The 20713-nt window shown below is 44.2% G+C and overlaps 1 protein-coding gene across 5 annotated transcripts in view; it reads right to left on the bottom strand.

Annotated features, from left to right (window-relative positions):
- hfm1 (helicase for meiosis 1) overlaps positions 1–20713 on the bottom strand; it is a 281213-nt gene that overhangs the window by 195797 nt on the left and 64703 nt on the right. For 4 of the 5 annotated variants that reach the window (XM_038793806.1, XM_038793808.1, XM_038793809.1 and 1 more), the window contains exons 6-9: positions 15713–15760; positions 15090–15160; positions 11557–11689; positions 1329–1480 (exon numbers count right to left, since the gene is read on the bottom strand). In XM_038793806.1, coding sequence (XP_038649734.1) covers positions 1329–1480; positions 11557–11689; positions 15090–15160; positions 15713–15760 — 404 coding nt within the window. Of the gene's footprint in view, positions 1–1328; positions 1481–11556; positions 11690–15089; positions 15161–15406; positions 15451–15712; positions 15761–20713 lie in introns of those variants that run through there. The other variant, XM_038793810.1, reaches the window with a different exon arrangement.

The raw sequence follows: 20713 nt of genomic DNA, 5'->3' as shown, positions 1-20713 counted from the left end.
CGATGTTGTGCCGAGCAATGATCACCCTACTCAAACCCACGTATCCACCCTATACCCGTAACCCAACAACCCCTCTTAACCTTACTTTTTAGGACACTACGGGCAATTTAGCATGGCCAATCCACCTATCCCACACATCTTTGGACTGTGGGAGGAAACCGGAGCACCCGGAGGAAACCCACGCACACACGGGAAGGACGTGCAGACTCCGCACAGACAGTGACCCAGCCGGGAACCGAACCTGGGACCCTGGTGCTGTGAAGCATTTATGCTAACCACCATGCTACCGTGCTGCCGAATCCTGTCCAATGTCTCCAGTTTTGGGTTTCTTTATTTACAAAAGATGCCAAGGGCATGGGGTGCATACAGAAGGAAATCACTATGATGCTGCCAGAGAAGATAGGGTTTGTTGATATGGAGACAAGACAAAAGAACGTTAAGAGGAGACCTGAGAGAGGTTTCAAATTATGAAAAGCAATCTGGAAAAAACTATCTACAGTCAGCAACTAAATTTAAGATTACCAAAAAAAGGAAATTAAGATTTGTTTTGCTTCAGTTGTTAGAGGATGGAATGTCCTACCAGAAACCATGGTGGAAGTAAATAGTCTATAATGGACGCCCAAAAGATAAATAAATAAATATCAAAACTATTTTTAAAAAGAGGAAGACCTGGGCTGGATTCTCCGGCCTCCCAGCCGCATGTTTCTCAGCAGCGGGAGATGGTGTGCCGTTCGCTGGTGGCGAGATTCTCTGCTCCTGTCGCTGTCAATGGGAATTAACAGTGAAGCCTTCATGCGGCCGAGAAATCGTGGGCAGGGATGTGCTGCCGGCGGTACCGGGGAATCCCGCTGCCAGCGAATCCCACCCCTGGTGAATGGATCCTAGAGAGCCAGCAGAGGCCAATGGGCTGAGCAACTTCTTTCTATGCTGTAAATTTCCAGGATTTGGTAATGGCCCATTCTTGTGATTCTCCCAAGTGTTATTTGCTGTGAACAGTGTTATTCTCATTAGAAATGCTATAGTCATGTTTCAAAATACAGGCTAGAATCCTCTTAATGTGAAAACTGTAATAGGGATTATCAGATATTGTCCAATTTTGTTACCATTTCAAAAGTGCTTTAAGATGTCCTTTAATATGCATTACATAAATGCCAGTTCTTTCTTTAGTTCACAGTAATGAATGCTGAGAAATAAAATAGCATTTTAACATTCCACTAAAATAAACTTTCTCACAACAGTTGCTGGTTCCGATGCACTTCTCCTTTAGCATACATACCATGTTTACATTTTATAATGTTTAGTACAATTTGTTCAAAGCAGACACCTACGGGAGTAGTTATGATAATATGGGCATCTTGAATCTCAAAATAGTCATCCATCTCTGTGTCGCCAGTGAGCTCTTTGCAGTTCAGTCCAATAGGTCCAAACTTTTCTTTCCAGTCTTCATGTCGCTGATTACATAAGGCCTTGATGGGAGCCACTAAGAAAATGAAAGATTTCATCACATATCTTAAAAAGTCATGGAAACAAATTGGGCAAGTTTCCTCTAAAATTAACAGATGATGCACAATAAGCTTATTGCTCACTGTATATTATTGTATCCACTTTGTACCTCAGAATTATTCTCCAAATGGCCTTCTTTAACCCTACCTCTAATAATTGCCAATGGGGCAAGTTTAACTACTTATGCTGCTATAAAAATGGCCAAGTTGCATGCTGTCAGGGTAATGTATTCACTGCAAGAAAAGTGGACAAAATTATTTCAACAATTGTTGCACTGTACCATTGTATAATGCTATGGCATAATATGAAACAATACGTTTAGGTCAAAAAGGCAAGTTCTTGACTTCAGCCATGTAATTTAAGAGTAATGATTTGTAGAAACTATGTTCGAAGGGTGGGAGGAAATTTAATATGAATGGCAGGTGATTCAACCCAGCCTCTTTGCAATCTTATTTTTCCAACTGGTTGAACATAGGAACAGGAGGACGCCAATAAGCCCCTTGAGCCTGCCCCGCCATTCAATAAGATCATGGCTGATTGGTCACCTTACTCCACATACCTGCCTTTGGCCCATATCCCTTAATATCTCTGCTTAACAAAAATCTATCTACCTCAGATTTAAAATTAACAACTGATCTGGCTTCAACTGCTGTTTCTGGTAGAGAGATCCAAGCCCCTACCATCCTTTGAGTGAAGACATTCTTCCTAATATCTCTCCCTAATGTTTAGACTATGCCCCGAGCTTTAGAATGTCTAATCAGTGGAAATAGTTTATCTTTATCTACTCTGTCCTTTCCTGTTAATATCTTCAATACTTCGATCATCCCTTAATCGTCTAAATTTGAGCGAAAACTGGTCTAATTTGAGTAATCGCTCCTCGTAACTCAACCCCTGTAATTCAGGTAACAATTTTGTAAACCTTTGTTGCACACTCTCCAAGGCTAAAATATCCTTGCTAAGTTGTGGTGCCCAGAATTGCTCACATGGTGGGGTCCACTGCAACCCCAAATATTGCGAGTCCCCAGCCTGGATTGACCCTGGATCCTACCACCCTCGATACCATCCTTCCTACACCCTTCCAAAACTCCCCCAGCGCTGGGCATGCCCAGAATATATGGACATGGTTTGCTGGGCCCCCAGAGCACCAAACACACCTGTCCTCACTCCCAAAAAACCGACTCATCCTTGACCCGGTCATATGAGCCCTATGCAGCACCTTAAACTGTGTGAGGCTAAGCCTCGCACATGAAGAGGAGGTGTTCACCCTTTCCATGGCATCCGCCCACGTCCCCTCCTCAATCTCCTCACCCAGCTCCTCCTCCCATTTACCTTTCAGCTCCTCCACCGAGGCCTCGTCTACCTCCTGCATCAGCTGGTACGCTTCCGAGATCCTCCCCTCTCCAACCAACACCCCCGAGAGCACCCTGTCCTGAACCCTACGCGGCGGCAGCAGAGGGAACCCCGCCACCTGTCGCCTGACAAACGCCCTTACTTACATGTACCTAAAGGTGTTCCCCGGGGGGAGCCCAAACTTCCCTTCCAGCTCACCCAGGCTCGCGAACTTCCCATCTATGAACAGGTCCCCCAGCCTCCTGACACCTGCCCTGTGCCAACTCAGGAACCCGCCATCAATTCTCGCCAGAACAAACCGGTGGTTCCCCCGTATCGGGGAACCCATCGAGGCCCCCACCTCCCCCCTGTGCTTCATCTAGACTATCTACAATACCACCTAAGAGAAGAGCTTGTCGGGGATGGGTGAAAGAACCAGACATGGAATGGGTGAGGATGGAGGCGAGCTCCTGTACAGCGACGACCTTCCGGCCCCTCGCCATGGCAGTGCTCCCATCCCCGCCAACAAAACACTCAACAAGCCCAGTGGTGGTAGCCACCCTACAAACCTGGAACCAGATGAGGCAGCACTTCGGCTTGACCAAAATGTCCACCATGACCCCCATCTGCTGCAACCACACATTTGCACCAGCCATGCTCGACACCAGCTTTAAGAGGTGGAGACAGGATGGTGGTGGGGGGGAGAGAGATACTGATGGTTAGGGGCTTTTACACAGAGGACAGGCTAGCGACCTTAGAGGAACTGACAGAGAGACTGGAGCTACCTAATGGGAGTGAACTCAGATACCTACAGGTTCAGAACTTTCTCCTCAAGGAGACGGCAACATACCCTCGGACCCCAAGACACACAATGCTAGAGAAGCTACTGGACATGGGTAGCATGGGAGGGGGAAACTGCAGGGACCCGTACAGACGACTATTAGAAAGGGCACTTTCCCCACTGGACGAACACAAGAAAAATGGGAGGAAGAATTCGGGATGGAAATAGGGTGGGAACTCTGGGGCAAAGCACTGAACAGGGCCAACTCCACCTCTTCCTGCGCAAGGTTAAGCCTCATGCAACTGAAAATGGTGCACAGAGCACACCGGACAAGAACCCAAATGAGTGGGTTCTTCCCGGAGGTAAAGGATAAATGTGAACGGTGCCAGAGCGGCTCGGACAATTGCACCCACATGTTCTGGACATGGCCCAGACTTGTTGGGCTCTAGACAGCTTGCTTCAAGAAAATGTCCAAGGTTATAGCAGTGAGGGTGGAGCTGTGCCCGAGAGTGGCAGCCTTTGGAGTCTCGGACCAGGCAGCATTATTCATGGGGTAAGGGGCCGACGCCTTTGCCTTTACTTCCCATTTGCCAGTCCAAGAATCCTGCTTGGCTGGTGATCAGCAGCACCCACAGCTGCAGACCTGTTGGAATTTCTCCACCTGGAGATAAAATTCTCTATAGAGTCAGAGGAGGGCTTCCACAAAGCGTGGGGGCCATTCTCCAATTTGTTTCAGGACCTATTCAAAATCAACAGCCAATAGAGTGTGGGGGGGAGCAGCACATGTGAACCAACAAGACTGCAGGGACCGGACAGTGAGGGGAGGGGGCAAGGCCAGAGAGCGAGGAGGTTGAGGCTGAAGAATGGCTGAAATGGATATTAGGGGGCCTAGAGCAAGGCTGCAAAGAAGAGAACCCCCAAAGAAACACGAAAAACAGGATTGGGGGGGGGGGGGGGGGGGGAGTGTGGCCAATCAATAAGGTGGGGGGGGAAGGAACCGCATCTTGGCAAATAGATGACAATTACCAACTGTACAGTACGAGACCAAAGAATATATCTTAAAGCAATAAAAAAAGGCGGGGGTGGGAAGGGTGGGTCAATACCAATGGAAATGTCTTGTATATTGTACCTGAAGTACATTCATATCCTTGTCTACTGTATGGTGTATAAAATGAAAAACTGCAATAAAAACATTTTTCAAAATAAAGAGAAGAGCACGTATTTGACAAAATCTTAAAGCAAGTCAACAATTCACTGTCTGAGACATGTAATGGAACGTAACAGAAGGGAAAAGTAAATTATTTAAATGGAGATTGATGACATATACAAGTAAAACTAACTTACAAATTTGATGTCAATTTCAGTGTGGCTTGCAACTTAGATTTGCAATCTGATCAAGGATTAAACATGGAAGCCATCAGACTGCATTTCTGAACAAGCTTAACTGGGTCTTTAATGTGTATTATTTTAATAAAAGCTCCTTACAAAATGACAATAACTATTGAGTGGATAACATCCATGCTAATTAACTAACTCCTCATTTAGGCTTTGAAACTCTGCTATTTATCATCAGTACACAAATGCATGTATTAGTTTAAATAATTTTGGGCGGTGTAATGAACTCCAATTAGCTTTATTGGTTGGCCAATTGGAGTATGAGCTCCCTCAATGATAGCTCATTGATGGGGCCCATATAAGCACCTGTGTAGGCTTTGTGAGCCAGTCTTAAGTTGACTGGACTGCTAGCAGCACTGTTTGGAGCTGCTCCTGTAATATCGTTATTGTAAATAAATATTGGTGTGGTGACGGAACTCCTGCCTCCCGTGGATTACTACAGGTGGGATTCACAGTTTGAGAGACTAAGTGCTGACGCCGGGATAGAATGGCGGTATTCCACGGCCCCAATGAGGTGTGACTGCCGGAGCCATTCAGGACATTCAAATAGCCAGATTTGCATCACATGGAACGAGTGCAATTCCAACACCCACTGGCATGTGATTCCCTGGGGTCGGGAATGGCACTCGATAGCCTGACAATTCGCAGCTGCAGATAAGCACTCCACTCCTCACACACTCTTGAACTGGATGAGACTCATAAGAACTAGGAGCAGAAGTGGACCGTCCGGCCCTTCGAGCCTGCTCCGCCATTCTATAAGATCATGGCTGATCTTTTCGTGGTCTCAGAACCACTTACCCGCATTCTCGCCATATCCCGTAATTCCTTTATTTTTCAAAAAAACATCTACCCTATCTTTAAATATATTCAATGAAGTAGCGTCTACTACTCCTTTCGGTAGGGAATTCCATACTTTAACCACCCTCTGAGTGAAGAAGTTCCTCCTTGATTCAGTCCTAAATCTGCTCCCCCTAATCTTGAGGCTATGCCCTCTTGTCCTAATTCCACCTACCAGTGGAAACATCCTTTCTACTTCTATCTTATCCATTCCCTTCAAAATTTTATATGTTTCTATTAGATCCCCCTCAACCTTCTGAATTCCAGTGAATATAATCCCAATCTACTCAGCCTCTCCTCATACGATAACCCCCTCAACTCCGGAATCAGTTTAGTGAACCTCCTCTGCACCCCCTCTAGTGCTAGCACATCCTTTCTCAAGTGTGGAGACCAAAACTGCACACAGTACTCCAGGTGTGGCCTCACCAGCACCTTGTACAACTGCAACATTACCTCTCTACTTTTAAACTCAATCCCCTTCGCAACGAAGGACAAAATTCTATTTGCCTTCCTAATTACTTGTTGCACCTGCAGACCAACCTTCTGTGACTCATGCACAAGTACACCCAGGTCCCTCTGCATAGCAGCATGCTGCAGCTTTTTACCATTTAAGTAATAATCCGTTCTATTGTTACTCCTACCAAAATGCACGACTTCACACTTATTGACATTATATTCCATGCCAAACCTTTGCCCACTCACTCAATGTGTCAATGTTCCTCTGTAAGGTTTTACAGTCCTCAGTACACTTTGCTCTGCGACACACCTTCGTGTCATCTGCAAACTTGGATACCTTACACGTAGTTCCCAACTCCAAATCGCCTATATAAATTGTAAATAATTGTGGTCCCAACACCGATCCCTGAGGCACACCACTCGTCACTGATTGCCAGCCAGAATAGCACTCATTTATTCCCACTCTTTATTTCCTGTTAGACAACCAATCCTCTATCCATGCTAGTACTCTAACCTTAACACCATGCATCCTTATCTTATGCAGCAGCCTCTTGTGCGGTACCTTGTCAAAGGCCTTTTGGAAATCTAGGTACACCACATCCACTGGGTCCCCTTTGTCTACCTTGCTCGAAATGTCGTCATAGAATTCCAAGAGATTCGTCAAGCATGACCTGCCCTTCATGAATCCATGCTGCGTCCGTTCAATGGGACAATTTCTATCGAGGTGCCCTCCTATCTCTTTCTTGATAATAGACTCAAGCATCTTCCCCACGACAGAGGTTAAGCTAACCGGTCTATAATTCCCCATCTTTTGTCTACTTCCCTTGTTAAACAGTGGCGTCACATTTGCTGTTTTCCAATCCTCTGGGACTGCCCCAGTGTTCAGCGAATTTTGGAAAATTACCACCAGTGCATCTGCTATTACTCCAGCCATCTCTTTCAGTACCCTGGGATGCATTCCATCAGGGCCAGGAGACTTATCTATCCTGAGCTCCATTAGCTTGCCCAACACTTGCTCTTTTGTGATAGTAATGGTTTCCAGGTCCTCACCTACCTTCTTCTCTCGGTCAATTGCTGGCATGTTATTAGTGTCCTCCACTGTGAAAACCGATACAAAATATTTGTTCAATGCCTCCGCCATTTCATCATATCCCATAACTAAATGACCACTCTCATCCTCTAACGGACTAATGTTTACTTTAGCCACTCTTTTTAGTTTTATATAATTATAAAAACTTTTGCTATCTGTCCTTATATTCTGTGCCAGTTTTTTTTCGTGTTCTATCAGTTTCGCACATGAGGAGGACGCATTTACCCTCCACAGGGCTTCACTCTGTAGCCCGGCCTCTACAAGCTCCCCCAGCTCCTCTCCTCATTTCTGTTTTATTTCCTCCACTGAAGATCGTCCTCTCTCCATCAACTCCCCATATATGTTCGAGACCCTACCCTCCCCAATGTCGTCCTCAGACAAAATTCTATCTTGCAACGCTGGGTGTGGTAACTTCGGAAACGTAACCAACTCCTTCCTAACTTGCAGGTATCAAAACCTATTCACCCACCACCGGCAGTTGGAACTCCTCCTCTAGCTCTCCCAACTCTGCAAACTTCCCCTCCCCAAAAACACTCAATCCCAGCCCTCTCCCATGCACTAAACATGGAATCGAGACCTGCCAGAGCAAACCTGTGATTGCCACAGATCAGCGCCCACAGTGACATACCCTGCATCTTAAAATGCCGCTGAAGGAGAATTACTAGCTCTCACTGCTTCTACATTTTCTACCTATGTAACCCCCGCAAAACGGGTGAAAAGGACCAAAAAATCCAACCTCGGGCAGGAGCCACTTACCGTGCGGCCACTCATTCCATTGCAGCCACCGGAAGTCAAAACCTTTCATCATGTTAATAAGAATCTGTCTATCCACACAAATACCAGATACATAAAACAATGTTTAAGTCAGCTATTTTTACAGGAAGCTCAGTTAAAAAATAAACAAAATCAGAAACAGAATCACATAATTTTTACAGTGCAGAATGAGGTCATTCGGCCCATAGAGTCTGCACTGGCTCTCAAAGACCATTCTACCTAGTCCCACTCTCCTGCCTTATCCCTGTAACCTTACACATTCTTTCTTTTCAGATAGCAATCCAATTCCCTTTTGAATACCTAAATCAAACTTGCTTCCGTCACCCTCTCAGGAAATTTGTTTCAGGTTCTAGCCACCATCTGGGGGAAATTTATTTTCCTCCCATCACTTTTACCGCTTTTGCCAATTATTGTGAATCTGCGCTCTCTAGTTCTTGATGTTACCTTGAATTTCTCACTATTTACCCTGTCCATATCTTTTAGGATTTTGAATACCTCTATCAAGTCTCCTCTCAGCCTTCATTTCTCCAAGGAAAACAGTCCCAACTTCACCAATCTATCCTCATAGCTACAGTTCTTTATTCCTGGAATCATTCTTGTGAATCTTCTCTGTACTCTCATAAATTTCTTGACATCTTTCCTCAAGTGTGGCACCCAGAACTGAATGCTGTACTCCAGATGAGGCTCAACTAACATCTTATACAAATTCAACATGACCTCCTTACTCTTGTACTGAATGTCCTGCTTAATAAAACCAGAGATACCATATGCTTTATTCACTGCTCTATCCACATTACCTCAGGGACTGCAGTGGTTGAAGAAGGCAGCTCACCACCACCTTCCGAAGGGCAACTAGGGATGAACAATAAATGCTAGGCGTAGCCAGCAAAACCCACATCTCGTAAATGAATAAACAAACATTCCCTGCTACCTTCAAAGACTTATAAAACCAACCATGGGCTGGTTTAGCACAGTGGGCTAAATCGCTGGCTTGTAATGCAGAACACAGCCAGCAACGCGGGTTCAATTCCCGTAGCAGCATCCCTGAACAGATGCCGGAATGTGGCAACTAGGGGCTTTTCACAATAACTTCATTGAAGCCTACTTGTGACAACAAGTGATTATTATTATATTTTTAGGAATATATATACTCATGCACATTCTTTAGTTTCTCCCTTATTTTCAAATAATAATAATCTTTATTGTCACAAGTAGGCTTACATTAACACTGCAATGAAGTTACAGTGAAAATCCCCTTGTCGCCACATTCTGGCACCTGTTCGGGTACACAGAGGGAGAATTCAGAATGTCCAAATTATCTCACAGCACGGGCGCGATTCTCCGCCCCCCCACGCCGGGTGGGAGAATAGTGGGAGGGCCTCCCGACATTTTTCACGCCTTCCCGCTATTCTCCCCCCCCCCCCCCCACGCCACGAATCGGTGCTCGCCGTTTTTTACGGCGAGCGGCGATTCTCTGAGTCCGATGGGCCGAGCCTTCACGCCCGTTTCAACACGGCAGCAAACACACCTGCTCGCTGCCGTCGTGAAACGGGCACCAGATGCCTGTTTGGGGCATCTGGGGGCCCGATTGGCACGGCAGTACCACGGCCGTGCCAAGGGGGGCATAGGCCCGCGATCGGTGGGCACCGATCGCGGGCCGTGCATCCGTAACGGACGCACTCTTTTCCCTCCGCCGCCCCACACGATCAAGCCGCCACGTCTTGCGGGGTGGCTGAGGGAAAAGACGGCAACTGCGCATGCGCGAGTTGGCGTTGTCCAACCTGCGCATGCGCGGCCGACGTCATCGGCCGTGTCAGCCGGCATGACACTTGACGTGCGGCCTTGATGATCGTCGTCAAGGCCGCGCCGCTGTGATGCACGGGGCAGCGCTCCTAGCCCCGCCCGGGGGGGGAGAATCGGCCCCGGAAGTGGGTGTGAAGGCTGCCGTAGGGTCTCGGCCTGTCCCACGGCAGCCTTTACGATTCTCCAAATTTGCAGAGAATCTCGCCCCACATCTTTTGGGGCTAGTGGGAGGAAACCGGAGCACTTGGAGGAAACCCACGCAGGCACGGGGAGAATGTGCAGACTCCACACAGTGACCCAAGCCGGGAATCGAACCTGGGACACTGGAACTGTGAAGCAACAGTTCTAGCCACTGTGTTACCATGCTGCCCGCACTACCTCTCCATATTATTCCTCCAAAAATGTATCACCTCATACTTCTCTGCCACCTGTCTGCTCAATTCACTAACATGTACATGTCCTTTTGAAGTCCAAGACGATCCTCATCAGTTAGCAAGTTTCCAATCTTTGTATCATCAAAATCATGCCCTGAACACCACAGTCTAGGTTATTCATATCAGGAAGAGCAAAAGCCCCCAAAACTGATACCTAGGAAACTCACCCATCCTCCAATCTGAAAAATGACCATGTATCACCACTCTGTTTTCCTGTCACTCAGCCAATTTCTTATCCAAGTGTTACTTTCCCTTTCATTCCAAGAGCTAGAATTTTGTTCACAAGTCTGCTGTGTGGCACCGTATCAAATGCCTTTTTGAAAATTGATATGCACCACATTAACAGCATTACCCTTATCAACCTTCAATAGTTTAACTGTATCAACAATTGAATTCTTCTCCAACCTGGAGTTTTGGAATACATATAAATAAGAAGCTCTGTTCATGGTAAATGAATCCCAAGAAAGGATAATTTACTGTTATGATGATAATAGCTAGTTTAAACTCTTGCCCACAAGATTGTGGCTTCAATCCACTTCGGAATCTCAGCAGATAATTGACAGTGATTTACCTGTTCAGTAGCAAACGAGATTTGCATTGTTCAAGGTGCCACCTTTTAGTGGAGATGCTAATCTGAGACCCACCTGACAATTCAGGTGGACTTTAAAAATCCATTGGACTTTCTGTTATTCTGTTCTCACCAGCATTTCTCTATCAACTAATACTTGTGAAAACAGATTAACTAGCCCTTCAGTCTACTGCTATTTGTGGGAACTTCTGGTGTAGATACTGAATGGATACTGTATTAACCTACAAAACGGTTCCTACACCCCAGGATAACAAGTGTGATGTGTTTTGAGATGTAACTGAGACATCAAATAATGTGTTTTATCAATACAAACTCTTTTCTCAAAGAGGTGTTTAATAGTGGTTGGGCTGTAATTATGTTGTCTTATTTACAACCTATAAATTGCATGTGACATAAACCATTTTATTATTAGTTTCAATAATAAATAAGCTAGTTGAACTAATAATCAATAGTTGGAAATACAACATTATATTTTGCTTTTTGTATCAAATTTCTAAAATAGAAATGAGAAAATAAAATGTTCAGTTTTAGACTTAAAAAAGAGTAAAATTTTTATTAAACTTACTGTATACAATCTTTATATTAGACCACGGTTTTGGAACTTCCATCAGCAATTTCACTATGGCTAATTCAAACATCACAGTCTTTCCGGAACCAGTTGGGGAACAAATCACAAAGTTCTTCTCTGTATAAAGAAGCTAAAAATAATCCATAAACATTTAGATTTAATTGATAAAATGGCTAAGCCAAGGATCAATTTAACTTTCACAACATATTGCACAACCTCAATATTTTGTTTTCATGTGCAGATTGAGAAGCATATTCCCACTATTGGCAGATTTTTTCCTGAACTAATCAAGTGGCTTGGTGCCGGGTATCGGATTCCAACACATAGCTCCACACGATGATAGGATATGCAGTGGGCACCACAATTCATTTTTCCCCCATTCTATTTTGCAGATTATCTATCTTCAGATAATTACAGCACGAAAAACTTTGTTTTTCAAGAAGTAACAATATCTTTGAAGAATTAACATTAAGAGTACAGGATAAATGAAAAAGAAATCTTGGATGAAATAAACAGAACCCCAAATGGATAAAATAACAAAGTGAAATAAAGAAGAAAACTGTTCCCCCCAAATCTTGCAGGCAGAAAGGGAATGGGTTCACTTGGATGATAAGGAAAGATACAGAAACATGTTTAAAAATTGACTTTCTTAGCAAAACCAAATTTTGTCAGTTCAGGTATTGGAAACAGATCTGAAAGGTTGGTCCAATCTATCCTTCACATTCTCATCATCGAGTCATCCAGCATTTAACCATTGTGCCTGCACCAACTCTTTGAAAGAGCTATCTAATTCATTCCACGGCCTTGCTTTTTTCCCATATTCCTACTTTTTCTACTCTTTCTCATCCTCTTCCAGTAGGCTCATTCTGAAGAGCCTGAGACAGACATTGATGGCTTTGGATATTTTGGCTGGACTGTTAAAGAAACACCCACCATGCCTTAATAAGTAATTCAACAATCGACCCTTCAGAATGTCTATTATGTACTAAACAGTAACTTGGGTCTCACTGTGGTTGCTCTGAGCTCGGGCTTTGGGGTTTGATTTTTATAATAAATTTAGAGTACCCAATTCATTTTTTCCAATTAAGGGGCCATTTAGTGTGGCCAATCCACCTACCCTGCACATCTTTGGGTTGTGAGGGCAAAACCCACGCAAACATGGGGAGAATGTGCAAACTCCACACGGACAGTGACCCAGAGGCTGGGACCTCGGTGCCCCGAGGCAGCAGTGCTAACCACTCAACAACAGTTAAAACAGTCAACAACAGTTTTATCAAACTATATCAGATTTCAGGTGAAAGGTACACCTGAAACATGAACTCTATTTGTCTCTCCACAGCTGCTGCCAGATATGCTGAATATGTCCAGCATTTTCTGATTTTATATCAACACCTTGGGTTGCTATTGAACAGAAACTCAATTGGACCAGCCACTCAAATGCTGTGACTACCACAGGAGCTCAGAGGTTATGTATTTTGTGGCAAGTGGTTCACTTTCTGACTCCCCAAAGCCACTTCATCATCTACAAGGCACAAATCAGGAGTGTGATGGAATTCTCTACACTTGTCTGGATGAGTGCAGCTGCAACAAAACTCAAAATGCTTAATACTATCCCGGGCAAAACATTCAGTTTGATTGAAAACCCATCCACCATTTATAACATTTACCATTGATGCACCATGGCTGCAGTGTGTAATATCCAAAGGATGCATTGCAGAAATTCACCAAGCCACCTTTGACAATAACAGAGAATGTTAGAAAATCTCAGTAGGTCTGACAGCATCTGTGGTGAACAGAGCTAGAATTCTGAGTCTGGATGACTCTTCCACAGAACTCTGAGGCAGAGTCATCCAGACTTGAAACATTAGCTCTGTTCTCTCTCCACAGAGGCTGTCAGACCTGCTGAGATTTTCCAGAATTTTCTGTTTTGTTCCAGATTCCAGCATTTTGCGTAGCACAGTGGTCAGCACTGTTGCTTCACAGATCCAGGGTCCCAGGTTCAATTCCCGGCTTGGGTCACTGTGCAGAGTCTGCACATTCTCCTGGTGTCTGCGTGGGTTTCCTCCGGGTGCTCCAGTTTCCTCCCACAAGTCCAAAGATATGCAGGTTATGTGGATTGGCCATGCTAAATTGCCCTTAGTGTCCTGCGTTTCAGGGATAGGGTGGAAGTGTGGGCTTAAGTAGGGTGCTCTTTCCAAGGGCCGATGCAGACTCGATGGGCCGAGTGGCCTCCTTCTGCACTGTAAATTCTATGATTCACAGTAATTTGTTTTGATTTTTTTTAATTTTTAAAATTTAGAATACCCAATTCATTTTTTCCAATTAAGGGGCAATTTAGTGTGGCCAATCCGCCTACGCTGCACATCTTTTGGGTTGTGGGGGTGAAACCCACGCAAACACGGGGAGAATGTGCAAACTCCACACGGACAGTGACCTAGAGCCGGGATCGAACCTGGGACCTCGGCGCCGTGAGGCAGCAGGGCTATCCCACTGCGCCACCGTGCTGCCCAATTTGTTTTGATCTTTGATAATACATCTCCAACTTGCAACCTCTACCATCCAAGAGGCCAATGGCAGCTGGTGGATGGAAACACCATCACTTCCAAGCTCCGCTGCAAGTCACATACTATCCTGCCATGGACATGCATCACTGAATCTTAATCAAAGCTGAGTCTAAATCCTGAAATTTTCTCCATAACAGCACTGCAGCAGTATCTTTACCACTTGGGCTGCTTCAGTTCAGTGGGCAACTCACCACCACCTTCTCAAGGGCAATAAGGCAGGGATAATAAATACTATCCTTGTCGGTGATGCTTATATCTTGAGAGTGAATTAAAAGCAAACTAGCCCAATGATTTAGTTCCTACAATATGTTCCCTTTATAATCTGATATTCTTAACCCTGTATTTGTACTTCTACCCAATTACTTTCTATATCCTTGCTAATATTTCTTGGGTTAGTACAGTGTTTTTGGCATCTAAAATAATAAAGTACTTTGTTTCATGCCCAAGTGTGTCTTGCGTGGCTGCACCTTGACTCTGTGATTTCATGTCATGTTTATTATCTCCTTTGCTGGGAATTATCCTCAGTTATTCAATATCAGTGGTAATCAGTGCCTCCAAGGGTTAGATTGTAAAATGTTCTGTTTGAAATTGCTGTAATCCATTTCTCACAAACACTGCATACCCCACAGCTAGATTAACAAACTTTGCAATATTTATACCAGTTAAATGATTTGTTAGCTGCTTGAGATTTGTTAGCTGCTTGAGAAGTGTTAAAAATAATCCGTCAGTGTTGTAATTGATGTTTTTTTCATTCCCATTAATGAAATTGCTTTCTTGGGAATCTCATGTTTTTTTGCAGCATTGTTAGTAAGTTGTTACATTTTGAAAAGTATGGCATCCAACACTCACTTAGTTATTAGTGTTACACTTTCTTTTTTTCTTCTCCCACATATAGCCATAAATTTTCTAACAAGCCAATAATTTGAAGAAAGGCAGTATTATTAGAGGATTAATTACAGTACATACATCATCTAATGCTTTGGACTGAATATAGTTGAAGTAAGGGAATTCTTTGAAGACATTTCTGAATTCTACAGCTTTGTACAAGCTTGTTAAGGGCCAAGTCAAAATGATTTCAATTACAACATTTAGCAACTAGAATTCCATTAAAAGTTTAATAATTGAATAGAAAGTTCAACTGTGCACTTTCTGTTCTAGCTGAATGTAGTCAATTTTCAACAGCAAATAAACATTTTCAAAACAATGTTATTGCATGTGCAGCTCTTGCCATCTAGTGGTTAATACTTTCTCCAAGAAACAGGAAAGCTTGTAGTGTCCATTACCATTATGGGTTATAGCTCTGAGACTGTTCTCAAGTCAGTTTGTGATCTTTTAATGTATTTTTGGAATAGTCAACCCATGAGTCTTTTCGTCCTATAATAATGCAATTACAATAATTACATAACACTTGGCTTCATACAGCTGTTAAACATGTATTGCTTCAAAATATTATTCTCAAACAAAACATCAATTCTTATTCTACAGTATTTCTGCTTTGAGCCAGAGTTAAACAGCTTAGTTTCAACAAATACATCACTTTTCAGTCTATTAACAGTAAAAAAAACAGCCCACAAATGTTGAAAGGATACGAATTTCAGTCACTGCCCTCAAAGTTCCTGAATTCCTGCCAGTTGCATCTGCAAGAAGAAAATTAAAAATGTATAATGAAACAACAATTTTCATTTTGATCGTATTTTTAATGTAGTTAAGTGTCTTCAGGCTGCTTTACCAGCATGATCAACTGAAACATTCGACATTGAGTTACAAGAGGATTCGGGCAGATGGCAACGGTTGGATCAAAGAAGTATGTTTTAAGGAGTGTCTTAAAAGAGAAAAGAAGACAGATAAATTTTAGAGGGAATTCTGGAGCTTTTGGGCCTTGGCCAGAGTTTTGAATAACGTCAAGTTTGTAGAGAGAAGAACTGGGAGAACGATCTCAAGTGCATAAAAGTAGTCAAGTCTAGAGGTTACAAAGGCGTCAATGGGGTTTCAGCAAATGATAAACTGAATCACGGGAGCAGTCGGACAATACTATGGAAATAGGCGATCTTTGTGATAATGTGGATTTGTGGTTGGAAGTTCATTTCAGGGTCAAATATAAAACCAAAGTTGTGACTGTCTGGGTCAGTCTCAGACAGCAGCCAGCGAGAAGGATGGAGTGCCAAAGGAATGAGGAATAACAATGGCTTCTGTCTTCCCAATATTTCTTTGGAGTAAATTTCTGAAAATCCAGAAGTCACTGTTGGACAGGCAGTATGGCAATTTGGAGATTGTGGAGGGATCAAGAGAGATGGTGGTGAAGGGGAGCTTGACTTATCAGCCTACTTATTGTAGCCACCGAAGCTGGCCACTTCCCGACATAAAATGGAACATTGAATTGCATGCAGGGAAAATTGGACAATGTCAGAGAGGCAAGCAGTTCGCAGAACCTCTCTGTGGATTCTGTCTGTGAAGAAACCAGACAGCATAGAAACTAACAAGCTGTGCATATTAATTGAGCGATTCCTGGGCACAATGGACACAATTAAGAATAACAAAGGCCAAGCTAGACTCTTCGGCGCCAGCAGGAGTCCCGGACAATAAGATACAAACAGCCCCAAGAACCGCCCAGTGATCGAGGAACAGCGCCGTTATTGGGGAAATTCAAATCAATCGATTGGGAAGAGACCCAATTGATTGCAAGTTTGCAGAGGGTCCGCCCAGATGGGCACGAAACCCAAAACAGTATAAGACAGAGACCCCGACCCCAGCTCTCTCTCTTAGCCGGCCCTCCCAGCAGAACACCTTTGCAGTAGCTCTCCAGGAACTTGGACGTGAGGAGAGGCCTGGCCAATTGCTACACTGACAAGTGTCATACAACGCACGCTACGAGAGTAGACACTCCTGACCCCTTTAGTCCACACCAACTGGAAGTCTGCGGATCCAGGACAAAGTAAGAGGCCATTGTTCCCTGATCCGGCAGTTCCCTTATTCCAGATAAGTATTGGCCTAGTAGTAGTAGGAACAGTTTAGTCTTAGTATTATATGCATGAGTAGCAAATAACTGTGTAATAATAAATGTGGGTAGCACGGAAGCATGGTGGTTAGCATAAATGCTTCACAGCTCCAGGGTCCCAGGTTCGATTCCCGGCTGGGTCACTGTCTGTGCGGAGTCTGCACGTCCTCCCCGTGTGTGCGTGGGTTTCCTCCGGGTGCTCCGGTTTCCTCCCACAGTCCAAAGATGTGCGGGTTAGGTGGATTGGCCATGCTAAATTGCCCGTAGTGTCCTAAAAAGTAAGGTTAAGGGGGGGGGGGGGTTGTTGGGTTACGGGTATAGGGTGGATACGTGGGTTTGAGTAGGGTGATCATGGCTCGGCACAACATCGAGGGCCAAAGGGCCTGTTCTGTGCTGTACTGTTCTATGTTCTATGTGTCTTGTTTGAACTTACTAACTGGTGTATTGAGTCATTGATCTGAACTTGAACTTGAACCTCGTGGTGGTATCATCAAGATACCTGGCGACTCTAGAGCTTAGGAATAAAACAGAGCCAATTGAGTGTAAAGCACACTCACCCAGAACGAGCAACATTATGGAAACTATTTTCAAATTATGTCACTGAGGGGCAGTATGTAGCTGAGAAATAGGAGGGTGCCGAAGGATAGATCATCGAGGGACACCAGGGGTAACTGCGGAAGTGTGAATAGAGTCCATTGCATGTGAATTTCTAGCTGTGACTAGATAGGCAAGAATGAATTAATCCCATCCAGATGGGTGACTATGGAGAGGTGCTTTGGAAGTGAAGTTTGAGGTAAACTGTGCCAAAAGCAAAAGAAAAAAAAATTGCTTTAAATAGTGTCTCTCATGACCACTTGATGCCCACAAAGCAGGTCATAACCAATGAAGTGTAATCATTGTTGTAATAAAGGAAATACTGCAGCCCATTTTCACACAAGAAGTTCCCACGTACAGCAGTATAATAAGGACAAAATAATGTGTGTTTTATGATACTGATGGATTCATAAATATTGGCTAGGGCCCTGGGGATAAATCACTTGCCCTTATTTGAAATAGCACTGGGGGATCTGTTATGTCCACCTGTGAGGTCAAATGGGACCTCAGCAGTGCAGCATTGCCTCAACTTTGGTTTTTGTGCTCAAGTCCTGAAGTGGGGCTTAAACCCAGAACCTTCTGACTCAGAGGAAAATGATACTAGCTGAACCATAGACAGGTCAAGAAGGGCAAGGAAGGATAATTTATCTTTGTCACATTCAATTAGGATGTCACTTGTGACCTTAGTCAGAGTCATTTTGGTACTACGCCATCAAATCAAGAAAAGCTGGATAGTATTTTGTTGCAAGTTATTTTTTCACAAATGTATTAATTGTGTTATCCAATTTTATTCTTTCTTTTATTTTCCTGAGAAAGTTAGCTCATCTGGGGGTACAGTTCCATATGTGCAAAAGGCCATGGGTAATTTACTAAAAAAATTTTGTTTGAGCCTTACAGTGCTGCGGCTTGTTGGACTAGTCAGCTGTGAATGCATCACAATCAAGTCCAATATTATAGTCAACCAATGTGGATACATAACTATTTTCTGAGAGGGATTATTGCAAAGTGATCAGGAACAGGATCCTGGCTATTTTTCGGTCTTCCCAGCTCATGACACTGAGATCAATTATGGTGCCACAACTGTGCCCTCACCACTTCCCCTGGCTACCAAGACAGAGGTCAGCCTACACAGCACAGACCAACGATCAAACTTTTATAGAAAAAAAAAATACCGCAGATGTTAGAAATTTGAAATAAAATAGAAAATGCTGGAAAGACTCGTGCATTTTATCAGAAATCTGGTTCTCTCTCTACAGATGCCATCAGATATGATGAGTATTTCCAGCATTTACTGTTTTTATTTCGATTTTTTTTACAGCTTATGTGACTTAGTTAAACTTCACAAGGTTATTTACAAAGGGCGCAGAGAGCGTTGGAGACTTCAATTTAAAAAGGGTGTAGAGTGGGGCAGAAACTTCAGTTTAAAAGGGCGTAGAGACTGGCACAGACTTCAATTTAGAAAGGATGCAGAGGAGCAGCACGGTGGCACAGTGGTTAGCACTGCTGCCTCATGGCTGCAGTTCGATTCCGGCTCTGGGACACTGCCCGCATGGAGTTTGCACATTCTCCCCGTGTTTGCATGGGTTTCGCCCCCACAACTCAAAGAAGTGCTGGGTAGGTGGATTGGCCACACTAAATTGCCTCTTAATTGGAAAAAAATGAACTGGGCACTCTGAGTTTTAAAAATAAATAAATAAAAATGGCGCAGAGAATGGTGGAGGTTTCAGTTTAACAATGGCACAGGGAGCAGGAGAGACTTCAGTTTAAAAAGGGCGGAGAGAGCGGCGGAGACTTCAGTTTAAAAAGGGTGCTGAAAGCGGGGGAGACTTCAGTTTAAAAAGGGCGCAGAGAGCGGGGGAGACTTCAGTTTAAAAAGTGTGCATGGCGCGGCGGAGGCTTCAGTTTAAGAAGGGCCCAGAGAGTGACGTAGACTTCTCTTTACAAAGGGCACAGAGAGTGGCTGAGACTTCAGTATAAAAAGGGCGTAGAGATGGCTGAGACTTCAGTTTAACAAGGGCACAGGGAGCAGTGGAGACTTCAGTTTAAAAAGGGTGCAGATCGCGGCAGACACTTCAGTTTAAAAAGGACACAGAGAGTGACAGACATCAATTTGAAAAGGGGGTAGAGAGCGTCCGAGACTCACTTTAAAAAGGGCGTAGACAGTGGTGGAGTCTTCAGTTTAAAAAAGGAGTAGACAGTGGTGGAGTCTTTGATGCACGATCAATTGAACAAAGACTAGAGTTGGATACAACTGAGGCTTTATTGCTCTAAGATGAGTGGCCTCCCACAGTAGCTGGCAAAATGGCTGCCGAATGGGGACACGCATATTTATACTCCGCCAGGGACTACCGGCGAACCTGTAGTACAGGTGCTACCTTACATCACCTAATACAGGTGTAACAGTGGTTTACCACATTCACCCTCTGTTAGAATTGAGTCCAGCGGGGGTGGTGGAGAACTATATACAGTGATGAATTTATATGTACAGTATTTGATCAGAAAAAAAAAATGTCTTTTGAAGTCTGGTGCCAGTTAGAGATTTAACGGTGCCTTGATGTTCCGCTGGGATCGACGTAGCGGTGGCGGCGATATCGGTGCTGGCCTGATGTTCGGTGACTCCGGGAGCATGATAAAATCCTCTTCATCCTCGGGCGTGGGCAGGGGAAGGACGGATGATCCTGGTGGGATTAATGCTGGGAGTGCCGCGGGAGGGGAGGCTGGTGTCAGGCCGGGGAGGTGTCTGTGTGTGGAACCTGCTAATGCCAGGTCCCTGAGGGAGACAGTATCTTGGCGGTCGTCGGGGTACTGGGGGTTGGCATGGAGCAACTGCACCCTTTCAACCAATGGGTCCGCCTTGTGGAGTCGGACGTGCCTGAGGAATTGAACAAACAAATGTGATATAAAATAGGATTATTATTTAGAATAATGTAGATGATAGAGCTGATGGTAGTGAGTTCACAGACAAAGAACAAAGGGATTCAGCAAAGCATGGCTAGGAGGG

This window comes from Scyliorhinus canicula, chromosome 4, assembly GCF_902713615.1.
Source record: "Scyliorhinus canicula chromosome 4, sScyCan1.1, whole genome shotgun sequence".
NCBI classification, from domain to species: Eukaryota; Metazoa; Chordata; class Chondrichthyes; order Carcharhiniformes; family Scyliorhinidae; genus Scyliorhinus; species Scyliorhinus canicula.
The sequence above is the reverse complement of the archived record's forward strand: the minus strand, read 5'-3'. Positions and strand labels throughout refer to the sequence as shown.